Source organism: Mixophyes fleayi, chromosome 1, assembly GCF_038048845.1.
Source record: "Mixophyes fleayi isolate aMixFle1 chromosome 1, aMixFle1.hap1, whole genome shotgun sequence".
In the NCBI taxonomy this organism is placed as follows: Eukaryota; Metazoa; Chordata; class Amphibia; order Anura; family Limnodynastidae; genus Mixophyes; species Mixophyes fleayi.
The window spans coordinates 320,236,495-320,252,091 of NC_134402.1; the positions used below are offsets into that span (position 1 = coordinate 320,236,495).

Consider the following 15,597-nt stretch of genomic DNA (forward strand, 5'->3'; position numbering starts at 1 on the left):
CCTGGACATCAAACATTTCTAGGCCTTCTACAAGGTCACCCAAAATAAATAAATAAATAAATAAATAAATAAATAAATAAATAAAAGACCCACTACTGGCCTCTATTAATAAGTAACCCAGGTTGAATAAGTTTACATTTATAACAAAATTATATTGATAAACCATTTTTCCCCATAGTAGTGGTATTCTCTTCTCATGTATCAGTCAATTTTTCAACAGCAATTGGTACAGTCTCAAATGACAAATACATCACACGAACTGCACTACCTTCATCCAGTTTGTAACTTCCTTAAAAACAGATTAATTTGGCTTGGTATGTTCCTTTATTAACACAGGCTGACACTGTATTATCAATCATCTGTTACATTTATTTTAAGGGGTGTTATTCCGAAATTGGTGAAATAGTTTAAAATAAAAGCGGCAAAACAAAAATGCCACATATTTCCGACTGTATGAACTAAGGACTGTAAAATTTTAGATAACACGTCTCCTTAGAAGTAGTGAAATGTAGCTGTGAGCGAAAAAGGAGTATGTATCAATATGTTGTGTAAAGGGTGTTAAAATGTATAAAATACTCTATTTACAACAAAAACAGCTCAATATACCAATATAACAGTATTTAAAGCACTACAGTGTTGCAATATTTTCTACAAAATATAATCCATTTCTGTAAAAGTTGTTTTTGATAGGATGAAAACACACAAATATCACCCTCTAGTGGCCAGTGATATGCTTGCAATGTGTCTCGACAAATTACCATAGTTTGTAATAGAAAACCATGCAATGAACAAAAACTTATAATTATTTCACTACAAACAGTACTGTGAACTCAACTTTATTTTACGTTTATTTATAGTTAACAATGCTAAAATTATTTACTTCTTGCTTTGACAAAAAAAGAAAAAATATATAGAAGCTCTTTATCTGCTTCATTAGAAGGGAGAGAGTTTATATATATATATTTATATATATACACACACGCACACAATCTAAGTAGTAACAAATCAGCTCCCATACAGAACAAAGAATAGAACAGTGAAAGGGGAAAAAGTGCTTTACAGACAGAGTCTGCTAACAGTGACGTTCCTTGTACTAGACACAGGACAATGGCAGATTCACGCAGCGTCATTGTGATCAGTTCAGCCCTGTGATGTTGTTGGTCTCGACAGACGAATCGCACTGTGCTTCCCAGCATTCATTAGATGTTTTCAAAAACGGTTACCACCAGATGGAGGCATAACATTTTGTTTTATTGTTATGATTCGCACAATTACATCCTTTATTCTTTAAAAAATATAAATGGTGCACACTATAGCTAAACCAGGAAGGTCTTCCTTTTCTCTCAGAGAAAAAGTATTCACAATTTAAAACCTGTGCAGATCAGCTGGCACCCATTATCAGGAGCACATCATCTGTTTTCATTAGTATTTTCTTTATGGTGTTCTCCCATCAGTGCTACTACCAACGTAAGAAACTAATTCATAAACGCACCATATTATTTTGATGTCTAGCTACTAAACTTGAAGATGTCCAACATCCTTATGGAGAACCTAAAATATCTAGTCCTCCGTTGTGGAAAGTTTAATGTGAACTACATTTGACTGACATTTCTTTTTTTTTTTTCCTCCCCAACGACAATTGCAGCAAGTTTTCAGATTATAACCCCTGTTTTCAAAGGGGCGTTATATTGGGGTCCTGCTGCACTGCAGTAGAGAAAACTGCATTGTCTTATCGCCCTACTCAATAATTCATTAGCCCTCGCATCCCCTTAGGCTCCCTCCCAGGGAAAGTTTACTACGCAGGTAAGCTAAATAAGTGCACTCGAGTGAGGGAGAGAAAAAAAATTAAATAAATATTTGTAGAAAAATAATGAAAGTGCAAAATAAAGATTCCTTAATGCATCCCCCAAATTGCTTCATATTTGAGCAGCGGCAAATACTTCTATTATGTCCCTGTGTTATCATTTCTACAGCACTGATAGATTAAGAGCTATGTTTAGAGAAATGAAGACAGATTTTCCACTGCAACACATGGCATGCTACAGCGCCTAGGAAAGGGGTTGGACTGTTTTTTGGGGGGAAAAAAATAAATACACCACACAAAATTAAGGTTGTGACACTGTAGAAGAAGCATGTCTTGATGAAATACCTAACATTTTCATCACCCCATGGAGTCTATATTAAAAAAAGGTGCTTAAAAGTTCTTGCAGAATAACACTGAGGCTCCACAGGGCAGCCCACTAATTGGAGTAGAGAGCGGTGGCAATAGCTTATTATTAAGTTAGATATCTCGCTTATTTCAGGAATTAAAAGCATAGAAACAAAACTGTCAGACTGCAGCATTTACTTGCAGACCTATAAAAATGATTCCAAGGCAAGACAGCTCATTTCCAACCTCCTATATCCCATGCAGCCCGTTCTAACAACTTGTATGAACAAATGTAAACACACAGGTCCATTTAGAACCCATGTTTAGATCAACATGTGCCAACTACTGAATACAACTTTCAAAAAAAAAAAAAAGGCTGCAAAAATTAGACAATAAGCTTGGTCAATAGTATTGTCATACAATGTCTACAGTACATACAGTAGCAGGTGAGCCTAGTACTGCTTCTCAGAGCCTTTGACAGAGGACTAAACCAGACATCACAGACTGGGATTGAGTAGGCTAGCTATATTGATAGGTGGAGAATACCATAAAACATACAGTGTCACACTTTTCTGCTTACTTGATACCCAGGCTGATGTAATCTGCTGGATAAGTAGGGGCACAATTCATAGACAGGGCTTGGACACCTTGGTATCATACTTAACATTATATTCCTCTGTCATGCACAACGGAATGACCGAAAATGCAGACACGTTATGTGTTACACACATGGAAGAGTATGCGCTTAAGATTGAAGTTATCAACTCAGTCTTTTGAGAAGCAATACACTGAGCTCCCACTGCTTTCTAAGACAAAATGGAAGCACAGGTCACATGGTGCACCACCTCCCTACCAAACCCCAAACACTGCTCCTACACAAAAGAGAAAATAGAGTATGCAGAATGGAGAAAATGTACAAGGCAGTCAAAAGAGAAAAAAAAAGAAAAAAGCCAGCTTTGTCTTAGTATACCATCTTCAATAGCTTCTTCCAGCAGATTCAGGGTGGACAAGGCTAGCCTTGCTCTGTTTTCCTGGAAAGATGATTGTTGCCTAGTTAGATGTAGCTGTGATTGGTGTTTCCAGTTCCAGGCTGGAGTGAAGATTACTGTAACATAACTTGCAGACTCGGGTGGGCTCAAACAGCTGTTGACTTGGAACTGGGACCTTCTGATTACAGCAGCTTGAACAGAAAACATTTCCACAATTCCTATCACCGGGAGAGAGAGAGAAAGGAATTTAAAAGTTGATCTTACAATTGCCAAGATGGAAAGTATTTTTTGTCTATAGGAGGGAAAGCTGAACACAACCACAAAAAAATTGGATAATTAAAACAAAACTGTAAAACAAAAAATTATTATATCGACTCATCTGCAAAACATTTGGGGTAGGGAATAATGGTGGTATCTGAAGTGTTAGCCTTTGCAGAAGTAACAGGCAGGTACCTGAGGGCAGCAGAAACTGGTTTGTCTTCTACCCATTAGAGGGGATGTGGATGGCACAAGCCAGCATAACAGTCTTATAAACATGCAGCTGCAGAGGGTGCACATGCGAGTAGCACATGCACTGAAACAGCAGACACACACAGACACGTAACGTGCGTGCAGAGTGAGCACTTTAACCAAAACTCCTGATGTACGAATATTTCATTGATGGGTAATGCAGCATGTGCTTCTTGTTAGAGAGAATTTCAGAGAGGCATAGGATTTCAAATGAATAAAATTGCATCTAGAATTTCGTATTAAATCTTTTTAAAAATGTACATGCTGAAATGCCTTAAATTGTAAGCTTAGAACACTTATGGGAGCAACAGAAAGATACATCTGTCTAAATTAGATGGGCATGAATTAACTTCCTAATTATTTTGCATATTATCCACAAACCAAACTGAGGGTGGTTCTTGAAAATTGGAGGTATCTGTGAAAAAGGTGCCGTAACACAAATCAGCCAACCAGATTGCCATTTTTCTATTACAACTGGTGGTAATAGAGGGTGGTGTAAGAAAAGAATGAGGTATAAAGAGCACTGTAGTAATCCTAATTTTTAGGAATACCCTAAACTTTACACCCCTAGACTAATGTGACCAACTCTTTAATCAGAATATTTCTCAAAGGGCTTATAATATATTCATACAAGTAGTTATATAGTGATGCCCTTCTGTCTGAGCTCTGCTCAAACACAAAGCAACTCAGGTGGGGCTTGAAAAGGGAACATTAATGGAAATTCAGGGGCAATGCAAGGAGAATACAAGATGTGTTTATGCTCTGTCCCCCTATACAGTATTCTCTGTGTGCTGTCACAAATAACCTTGTGAATAAAAGCTTTATACCCATAGACCCAATCCTAAGGAAAAAAACTTCATAATCTTATCTGACAAGTGTCAAAAAAAAAAAAAAAAAAAAAAAAAAAAAAAAAAACAACAGTTAGGAATTAAAAATATCACTTTTTTGTTTTCTTGTTTTACACACAAAAATATCAACACAATATCACATATTTTCTAGTGCACATTGGGATTTTGAATAATGTCCTTATGTCCTAGTATAGCACTGGATCTTTTAAATTCTACCACAATATTGTTTTTATCCGCACAAGGAGGAGGATTACCACTTTGACATTTATTCCAGCACAATATTATAATGTATATTTTCCTAACATTACTGGTCAAATAAGGGGGTGCTCACAAATATTAGCTCAATGCCAACATGTAATTTAACAAAAGATCAGAACGTTCAAAATTGCAGAGCAATACGAGGTATGTATTAAATAACGAACCTGTGATTCCACCTAGTAAACAAAGCAGTCAGAACCGGTTATAAGTGCATACGTAGTAACCTTGAACCTGTCTGAACATGCATGACAAGCTGCAACACTATGACGATCAGTTGATTGTGAGTCGCCATTTCGTTTGGTTGTGTTTTCTGTAGAGTGCCGAAAAAATGCTAAGTTTAAAAATTGAACAACGTGTCCATTTCAAATTTTTAGTAAAATTGCACAAAACACCAACAGAATGTTTTCAAATGCTTACTACGGCCTATGGGAATGACTGCCTGTCTCATGCGTTTGAGTGACACAAAAGATTTAGCGAGGGATGTGAGAATGTCGAAGATGATTAAAGCCCTGGACGACCTTGCACTTCAAGAACCGAAAAAAATGTAGAAAAAAGAAAAAAAAAACAAAAACAGTCAGATTGTTCGAAAAGACCGCCGACTCCAACTACTCGTCTTCGAATGATAGCTGAATCCGTGAACATGGACAAAGACACCGTATGGAAAATTTTGAGTGAGGATCTTAACATGACGAAAGTTTGTGCAAAGATGGTCCCAAGGGTTCTCAGCAAAAAGGTCGCAAGGGATATTCTTTTGACATTCTGGAGCAACTTTACACAGATACAAACTTGTTTCATAAAGTAATCACTTGTGACGAGACCTGGATCTTCCAGTACGATCGTGAAACCAAAAGTCAGTGCACTGGAAAACATCGTCATCACCAAGAATGAAAAAAGCTTGTCAAAGCAATGCTCTTTGTTTTTTTCTACATCAAGAGTGTTTGGAAGAATGGGTTCCAGAAGGCACAACAGTTAATCAGCATTATTATAAGGACGTTTTGCAAAAGCTGAAAGAGTCAGAAAGAAACGGCTGCAACTGTGGAAAAATGGTTTCTTTCTCCACCAGGACAATGCGACTGCTCACACAGCACTTTCTGTGAAGCAGTTTTTGACCGACAAACACATTACTACACTTGAACATCCTCCATAGTCGCCCGATTTAGCACCTCGCGATTTTTATCTTTTCCCAAAATTTAAAATCAGTGCTTAAAAGGGACACATTTTGAGTCAGTTGATGCTGTAAAGAAGAAAATGCTTAAAGTGACAGAAATTGATTTGCTCCATGCCTTCGACCAGTGGCATGGAGCAAATCAATTTCTGACTACAACGAGGTATTAGTGCAAATGGGGAGTATATTGAAGGGGACAAACATTAAATTTGTAATACCAATAAATAAAGGCGAGTTATTTAATCAGTCTCGTTATTTAATAGACATACCTCATATTCAAGTATTTAATGAACCGGGATACTGTAAGTGCAGCAGATTAAGCGCAACAATTTAGTATTTACACTACATCAATTTAGTCTCAAATGTTGTATATAATTAAATCCATTGGCACATACATGAGTATCATAATTTTGTTTAATGAAAATTAGTTTGTAGAAACTATTTTATCCTAGTCATGACCTTAAGTCATATTTGAGGCTCTTCAAACCTGATATTTAACTTCGATAAATAAATAAATCAATTATTTGTTATACATATGGATCAGGCCAGGTGCGATTATACATTGATTCTAAGAATATATAGAATCTCAATGTGTGTATAAAACACGGGATATAAAGCTCTATAATATCTCCAGATCAACTGATATCACTTTCCTTCAGCTCCCACTATTGTTCATCGAATATTCACACTGGGAACTTAAATCAACATTTCGATATTTGACAGCCATGAATGTTTAAAGCGCGGCTGATTTCATAAGTATTATGTATATCCTAGATCTTTGCGCTTAGTTTCCAATTTGTTTTGTGTATTCAGGTGTGTTAATAAATTTGTTATCCATGTTTATGTCAAGTTTATATAGGGATTAGCTCTTGTAAAATAACCACTATATACTAGATATAACCTCCAGTCATGTGGATGCAGGTTCTTGTGCCGTCAACTGTGATGCCGTTGCAAATCAGTCAGGCTAAGAGTATTATCTATATGGATCAGTCAGGAGCGATTTGCAATCATAAATATTTGTTAATACTGGGCAATATCAAACATATGCATAGTTCTAAGATCTGGGTGTTCTTTCCCATGAGGAGTGCAGTTTGATAACGGCAGGGGGGGGGGGGTTGGATAGTAGACATGCCACCTCTTGTCTTAGATTCCAGTAGGTCCACTTTTATATGTTGCACAGAGTATATTTGACCCTAGCTAGGCTGCACGGAATGGGAAGACGTACCTCTTCGGACTGTGACCCTGAGGGCATTTTTTGGCACCCTCTATGGACATGCCCAGTTGTCCAGTCCTTCTGGATCAGGATTTGGGAATGCATTTCCTCTACCATACCTGTGACCCCTCAGTTGTGCCCCAAGAACTGCATGTTTGGCAATACACTGTAGGAGGAACTGGGTAAACCACTGTTTAAATATATATTTACCTTGGCCCCTCTAGCCTCTTAAGATAAATAACACTTCAGCACAAATCTAGTCTTATATGGTTAAAAACAATCTAATGTAATATTATAATTCAATTTTCTAAATGCACTATTGGCTGAAAGTGTGTTGTTGATCTCCTTGTCCTGACAGTTCACATGTTCTCACGTTAAAATGTTTATAGCGACATAGATAGGATATGGGTTTATGCTACAGATACAAAATATTTACGACAATACACACAAAGAAAAAGCTGTGTAGTGGTCGAGTTATCCATGTAGTGAAAAGCCGCTACCTTGGACTTAGGACACAAGTACAAGGAAACAAGGGTGAGGATCAAAGGATGGCATGGCAAACTCCTGGTTGATGTGAAAATCTTAAGATTTAAACGTCAGAGCTATGGAGATCCCATGGATACAAAGAAGAATGGATGGGTGGGTGGCTGAGCATTGCCCATTCCTTAAAAAAACACTACATTTTAAAGTAGCACCATTTGTTGCTAAAAAGAAACACTGTGGGTGGAATACTATCAGGCCAGGTAGGATTTCCAAACCCTATGAAAGACTCGAACAAAAAAAGGGGAGGGCTTCTCTCTAAACAGTGTCGGCAAGGCCCTTCCAATAAAGAATCATGGTTCCTTCCAATGTACTCTTCTATGCTAGGGAAACAGTAATGGATAATCGGTCCCATACATCATTTTAAAATTTGCTAAATACACAGGGTTTGCCCTACAAAATTTGATAAAAGTGTAGTAGATGGATGCAGAATCCACATACAGAATAGTAACCTCTTCACACAGTTCTATGGTGGCCCTTTCTTCTTGTTGTTGTTCACTTACTTGTCATTAGATGTTACAGATACTAATAACTAATGTCTTATCCATTTGTATGATCTGAAATTGTTACAAACATGGACATGTTACAACACATATGGTTGTGGCGTTACTGAAAACCTAATAAAGATGGCATGACTTATTTAGCCTTTATAACTAGTCCTGATAAGCTCTGTTACTGCAGGTCTGGCTGAAGACTTGGAGGTTGATGAATAGGCCAATCAGATGTATGTACCAAGATTATCTGGGCCAATCAGGGGCTATAAACAATGCCTGTTCCCCTTCCAGTCAGACCTTCTGTACTGACTTTCTTTTGGCTACACTTATCCATCAGAAAAAGGGATTCGAGACACACAGTGTTGCTTTCTGGTCATGAAAATCTCCCACTCCGATTAGTCCAGGCTTCTGAAAGGCTCCAGGACTGTCAGGTACTAGAGGGAAACAGTGCAGCCACTGTTCACCCCTTCCCTGCCTGACCGGCAATGCTACAGAGGTGTGGGTAAGTAAGGGCTAAAGGCCCATTGCCCACCTACTAAACTGGGAATCAGAAAAAACCCAAAACAAAACTGGAGGAGCAGAGGGTGAGGGAGGTGGGGGGGGAGGTCTATAGGAATGACGAAGAGGATGGATCCTTTACCTCCTAGGTGTCTATGTCTTAATACTTCAGACAGAGAAATATAACAATACACAGAATTCAAAAGCTCTCTTGCCACTGTAAATCCATTATTGTTTATCTAAGGAGCCACAAAAACCTGCAGCCTTGTACTTACAAATAATAATTAAAAAGTATTGTTAGAGGATACACTTGTAAATGGGCTGAATATGTTTTAGTCTGTGAAATATGTCCCACCAAACAAAAGGACCCCAAGAGGGATAAAATTCTACCAAGCTTCAGTATAGACAAAAGGAAAAGAACTGCCTATGTAGTCTGTGTATTTATAGTAAATAAAAACCATTAGTTCTCATAACATCGGAAAGACAGCTAATAAAATTATTTCTAGTCCACATTTGACCAGTAAGGGGCAACATGAAGAGGTGGAGGCCTGCATGTGTGACCCTGCAGTATCTTAAGATGCCTCTCAGATGAAGGAGGGAGAACACAGTGCACTCCCTCCCCGTATGCCGCGTGACCTCCCTGCACGGTGCAGCGGAGGTCAAGTGACATCTGTCCCCATTCTGATAAGATCGGGAGCAGCCGGGAGGGAGGGGGTCGTTCGGTGAAGGCTTGGCATACAGCCCACAGGCAACCCTGTTCCTATTCACATTTTTGGTGCAAACCTTAAATACAGACGAAGAAACCCCAGAAGCTAAAAGTACCTATACAATTACTGCTGCCAGCTAACAGTTGAATCTGTAGATGCTCATCTTTCCTGGCTCCTAAAAAGATCCCGCTGGCTCATGAAGTCTACATTATATGTCCACCCCTTCTTTCAGACCTTCTATTCATGATACACAAATGGTCCATAGATTAATTTTTTACATTTTACACGCTCACTAACAAAGATCCAATTGTTCAGGGCAATCAATTACATAGGGTTGTTTATATATTTCAGTTGCCAGATCTTTATGATCAAAAATACATGAACAAAGTAGCACAAATGTAGGCAAATAATGACTAACAAAACTAGTAATGCAAATTGTTCATTTTTCATTTAAAGTCATTTGGCCGGACTCAAATCAAATGCAACTAGCTGGCAAGTTGTGGTTTAAAAAAATAAAAATAAAAAACAATCTAGGTGGATCTCAAGATGTTTCGATTTGAATCCAGGTGTAAATACGCCATGCCTACACAGTACTTGCCGTATGAAGACAGACAAAACAGAGTGTAGTATATGTACAAGTGCATATGCAATATCAGAAAACATACAAAAAAAAGTTATATTTGAAAATAAATGAAAACTCTAAACAGTATAATTAATAAAAATATGGTTGACTAAAAATATATATTTTTTACATTAAATACATAAAAATAGATGTTTTTAATGCATACTGTGTAATTCATATACATGCATTTTTATGGTCTATTTAAACTTGCACACAAGTTCTGTGCTAGTTACTGGCAAGCATATGTGCAGTTTTTAAAACAAAGACTATGGGCTAGATTTACTAAGCTGCGGGTTTGAAAAAGTGGGGATGTTGCCTTAGCAAACAATCAGATTCGAGCTTTCATTTATTTAGTACCTTCTACAAAATGACAGCTAGAATCTGATTGGTTGCTATAAGCAACATCCCCACTTTTTCAAACCCGCAGCTTAGTAAATCTAGCCCTATGTCATGTCAGTCAGCACTATAAGTCGGCACTTACACCTGCCCTCTAGCAGGTGCAAATGATCTGTATGAAACCAAGCGTACTTACGAGAAACCCAGGACTTGAATCAGCCACATCTCTATTGGCAGACACTCAATGTACATTGCCTACATCAGTCTACCCTTTCCCATGCTGCCCTTCGAATCATAAGCAGTCGTGTCATTTGTATTTGGACATGAATTGCAAACAAATGCGTGCATAGACGTAAGGTCTGTTTGAGCATGCACAGAGCTATTTCACGCAAGATACGTAAATACCAAATGGACCTACGTCCAAAGATGAATCAGGCCCATTGTCTTGTCTGCATTGCAGTATATTATACCATGTCTGTTATACAGTGGCCAAAAGGAAAGGACACTAGACACTATTTGCTTTTACTCATTGCACATATTGAGGTTGTTAAAGACATTGAGGGTTATTTATTAACATCGCAGAAAGGTGCATATGTGCAGTAACCTGGAGTAACCAATCTAGAACAATGAACTAATAGTGCATGTAGGAGAAAATGTGAACAAAACAATAGTAACCAATCAGATATTTATTTTCCTTTTCCAACTTTCTGTAGACGGAAAAACCAATTGCTGATTGGTTGCTGTGGTTCTTTGCAAATTTGCAGCTAAGTGCAGTGCAGTGAATGAACGCAAATGAAAGCAAATGCCCGAGTGTTCGTTAATAAACGTTTAATGTAGTCTACTGTGTAATCCTTTGCCTTCCAATGTAACATGGATTATTATTTCACTTACGTAGTTTTCTGTATCCAGAGAACATATGTTGACTCAATTACTAACACTGCATTATGGTACACAATTTGCACTGAACCAACAACCAACCAGCTTTTATGTGCGTAGTGCAAGATTGAACATGAAAACAAGTGTCATATTGTTTGCTATAGTTTAGTACCAAAATGCAATGTTAGCAAATAAACCCTATATGCCATACTTCCTGAATTTAGAAGCTCTTGGAGGGAAGGACAAGAAAGAGTGCAATTTTGTCCCTACTCATGGCAGCAAAATGTTGAGATCAAACTAAGGGAGCAAGGACAAAATGACGAGATTTGCAGCAATTGAGACCCCAGATTAGGAATATTGGAAGGCTTCATGTGAAAAGCCTGCAAGTCTCATGGGTCCTGGAGAACTACCCAAAATTCAGTAGTTTTGGACACTCCAGGAGAGTGGGAAAGTATTCTATATGCTTGCATGTTATAGAAATGTTTGGGAGCTGCCATACAATATTACTGGACAGTTCTACCCTGCACAGTGGTACTGACCTTTTCACAGATAGTTTTCTAATATCAAATGTATATTTTTCTGTCATTATAATATGATAAGATTTTCAGTTGTATCAAGAAAAAAAATAGACAAATATAAAATAGTTGAGACATGCTATAACCAGCCATCAAATAATTCCAAGAGTCCACACCCCTAAACCTTTCTAATGTTGCATGCACTTGTGACCCCAAAGGTGTAAAATCCCGTGTTGATTATTCTGCTTCCTCCGTCTTTTATTAGGGCATGTTGTGTTGGTGTGGAAGGTGTAGGGTTGAAAAGGGTAGACACTGTTAGTTTTGGCGATTGCAAACGGACAAACTGACTAACCGACCTAAACAAAAGCTCACCACGTTTCGGCCACGGCTTCCGTATTCCTGCAAGGAGCAAAACATGGCTGAGATGGAGGAAGGTTCCATTGCTGCTGTATTTTTGTTCTAGAGAATGTGGTAACTGAGCTATAGTTAAAATATGAATGAAAAGTCAGTGTTTGGAGAGGGAAGACTCTCAGGATGTCTACCATTCTTCCACTCTTACCTACAATGATGTTTTCGGCTTGCCATCCAGAACTTGCTATCGCAGTTATGACAGTTTGCTGCTAGGTGATCTGGAAGCCATTTTGTCACCTAAAATATTAAAAATCATACAAAAAGGTCAATGCACATTACAAATGAGAAAAAACATAAAAGTATATTTTATTACATTGCGCATCTTACGGGAAGCAAACTGCAAGTTACACAGCACCTGCAAAATGGCACAGACTAAACTTTATGAAGAAAGTTTACAAAGTCAAAAGGGCTAAAGACAATTTTATGCTAGTTTAAGAAAAAAAAAACAAAAAAAACAAACAAACTAATTACAGGACACTAAATTGGACTTGGAATACATTGGTCTGTGTATTCTTTATTTATATTGCAAAGTCTACTTATGATATCTATTACATTTTTGCTAGCTACAGCCCAACAGTCATTGACTAGGTGTGTACCAATGGCAAATTAATTTTCATCTCCTTGCGAATCCCTATTTGCTAGCTGAAATGGCTCAGAACCTCTCCTCTAGAATTAGATTAAAAATAAGATTTTTATTCACCGTAAAATCCATTTCTCTGAATCCATTGGGGGGACACTGCGAGACATTGGGGTATAGTAGGTGGGACTAGGAGTTTTGGCACTTATTAACTTCTTTGTTCCCTACACTCCTCCCCTGCTATCCAGCTCAGACCTCAGTTTTGTATAACCAAGCCAGGAAAAAAAGGAGAATCAATACAGAAACTAGCACCAAGGACAGCACAACTTTACTGGGCAAGGGGGGTGCGCAGTGTCTCCCAATGGAGTCAGAGAAATGGATTTTACGGTGAATAAAAATCTTATTTTCTTTTTCCTGCCATTGGGGGACACTGCAAGACATTGAAGACATACAAAAGCTGCCTCTAAGTGAGGGATTGCTCTGGAACGGCTGCGCGCAACCTCCAGCGCCCAAAGCTCGCATCAGTTGGTGAAAAGCCATGTAATCCTGAAACTCTGCAGTAGATGTGAGCTTTGCCCCCTGCACAGCCGCTTTACCGATGCACCCAAAAGTTGCGTCCAAGAAGCGCCCCCTCGCCGGTCTGGGGGGTGAGCTCTAAGGTCCACAGGATTGCCGAAGGGGCGTGAAGCTGCCACCGAATGGTGGGTGGAAGGGACGCATCAGGCATGAGACTGTCTGGAAACTGACCCGCCCCACTATTAAGAGTCTGAAAGAACAAAATCTCACGGATAGAAACCCTGCACTTAATCTGGGCTTGCAGATGACGGACCACATCCCGGCAAGCTAGAGTGTCACATGAAAAGAAAGAACAGCAGAGTGCTTGAACACAAGCGCCTGAGTTTCGTGCAATGTAGATACTATCCTCTGATCTAATATTGGCCGAAACGACGCACCTCTAATATGTCCTGGAAAAGAGGCATGTTGGAGTGTAACTCGCACTTTCGCCACCGAACCCCTGCGAACAGAAGGGATATGCAATGGGAGACCACTACCTTGGAATTAACCTCTCTCAACAGGGTCTGCAAGTCAAAATTGGCAGAAGCCTGCTCTCTGCTTACCCAACTAGATCTCAATGCTTCCCCTGCCCCACAAAAGGGGAAGGGGGTGGTGAAACGACAGAGGCCCCTGGAGAAAAAGACTGAGATACCGTGATTCTATCAACCGAAGCTGAAATTGATGTAGAGCACTGGAGGATGCACCTTGCGGGCACGTAGGCAGAGTCCTATCTCAGAGCCAGCTTGCGGCAGACAGCGACTTAGGGAGCCATCACTGGGACTTGTAAAAGTCCTGGGATTTACCCCAAGCACTGCACTATCTCAGAATAAGGAGGCGTTAAGGAAAAGGGCCTGCAACGCCTCAGTACCAAGCTAGACTATATAAAGAGTGGCAGAGGAAAAGGGGCCGATGAATGCTCCGATGTGGCCACAGAGTTAGGCGGAAGGGAGGTGTTGTCTCCAGTCGCCAATGTCTGAGACTCGTGCTCTGCGAGGTGAACGAAGGGCCCTAGGATAGCTGGAAGCTCCATTCGTACAGAAACTCTTTTCTCGTGAGAATATGGGAAAAGGAAGCCACCGGTGCATCGGAAAATCTCACTTAAGGGTCTTATGAGATTATGATCCGTTAAGGAGAGGCCTGAGACATAAGTCTGTACTGTACAGCCCGGGGGCTAAGTCCGGAGTTCCCCCACAAAGCCCCACCAGGAGGGCCAAGGATGTCCCCGTGAAGAGACTATTCCCCCTGGTTAAACACCTGTCTGCTGGGACTCCTACCGCTTTTTCCTGTCGGGATAATGGTCAAAAAAGTATGGGAATATGACACGCTGCTCAGGCCCTAACATGTGCGCCTGTCACACTGCTTTCGGGTCGTGTGCTCCCCCGTGATGTTGAAGAAATGCAACAGGTCTCGCATTATCTGACATTTTGTCTACAGCTTTCCTGGTCAGGCCCTGCTGGGCCTGACACCACAACCTGTGCATACTGAGCACCAGATATGAAAGTACAGTCTTTCTTTGGGGTGACCCAAAGAACCCTGGAACCCTAAGGGTCCTATTAATTTGCCTATATCGAACAGACTATAGCCTATCTGGCCCCAGGACCTGGAGGACGATTGAACGCACTCCTGACTGTCTTACGAATGAGAGGGATAGACGTGTGGTTTAGGACAGAGTGATCTGCAAGTCCAATTACCTGGAAACCAGCCACCCTTATGGGGAATTTCCCTCTGGAGATGTCGAGAGAGGGGCATGAAACATTAATGTGTATCTGCTGCCCACAGACCTGCTTATCGGAACCAAATGGAGATTTGTTTGTGAGCGAAATGATGACGGAGTCCCTGAAAGGAGGTGGTCCAGACAGGGTACTATCTTAACTCGGCGGGCGCACCTGCAGCCCTGCATGACTGCCTTAACCTCGGAAGGCCACGAAGCACAATGTGCTGAATAAAAGCAGCAGGCTCCTGAGGCGGGACTGAAAGCTCTGTACCGTCAAAGCGAAAGAGACCCCGGTGGCCCCTTTCCGACTGGTTTATGTAAGACCTCGATAATGTATACGGAGGCCAGGAACTGTCTCTGTTCACTATTCGCAATGACAGTGCGTAGCAACTACATCTGAGACGAGTGAGTGCAGGCCTCCTGTTGAGGTACTGCCAGCTTAAATGTAATGAAAGGATTTGTCTGTGGGCCAGAAAGAGGTTGGAATAAAATACCAATTCTCGGGGATAGCACCGGGAATATATGGGTTTCTCACTTAACTGCCCTTGTGCTGATACTATATGTTGTTATTGGAGCCAAGGAGCGAGTCCGCGATATGGTACTTCGTCCTTGGAGAAAGG

At 40.0% G+C, this 15,597-nt stretch overlaps 1 protein-coding gene across 6 annotated transcripts in view; it reads right to left on the bottom strand.

The window, feature by feature from the left end:
- Window positions 1-820: 820 nt before the first annotated feature.
- MTMR3 (myotubularin related protein 3) overlaps window positions 821-15,597 on the bottom strand; it is a 66,566-nt gene continuing 51,789 nt past the window's right edge. For 4 of the 6 annotated variants that reach the window (XM_075213327.1, XM_075213307.1, XM_075213337.1 and 1 more), the window contains exons 19-21: window positions 12,280-12,368; window positions 12,093-12,200; window positions 821-3,356 (exon numbers count right to left, since the gene is read on the bottom strand). In XM_075213327.1, the coding sequence (XP_075069428.1) occupies window positions 3,200-3,356; window positions 12,093-12,200; window positions 12,280-12,368 (354 nt within the window). In that variant the 3' untranslated portion in view covers window positions 821-3,199. The remainder of the gene's footprint in view (window positions 3,357-12,092; window positions 12,201-12,279; window positions 12,369-15,597) is intronic. The other 2 variants (XM_075213348.1, XM_075213358.1) reach the window with 2 other exon arrangements.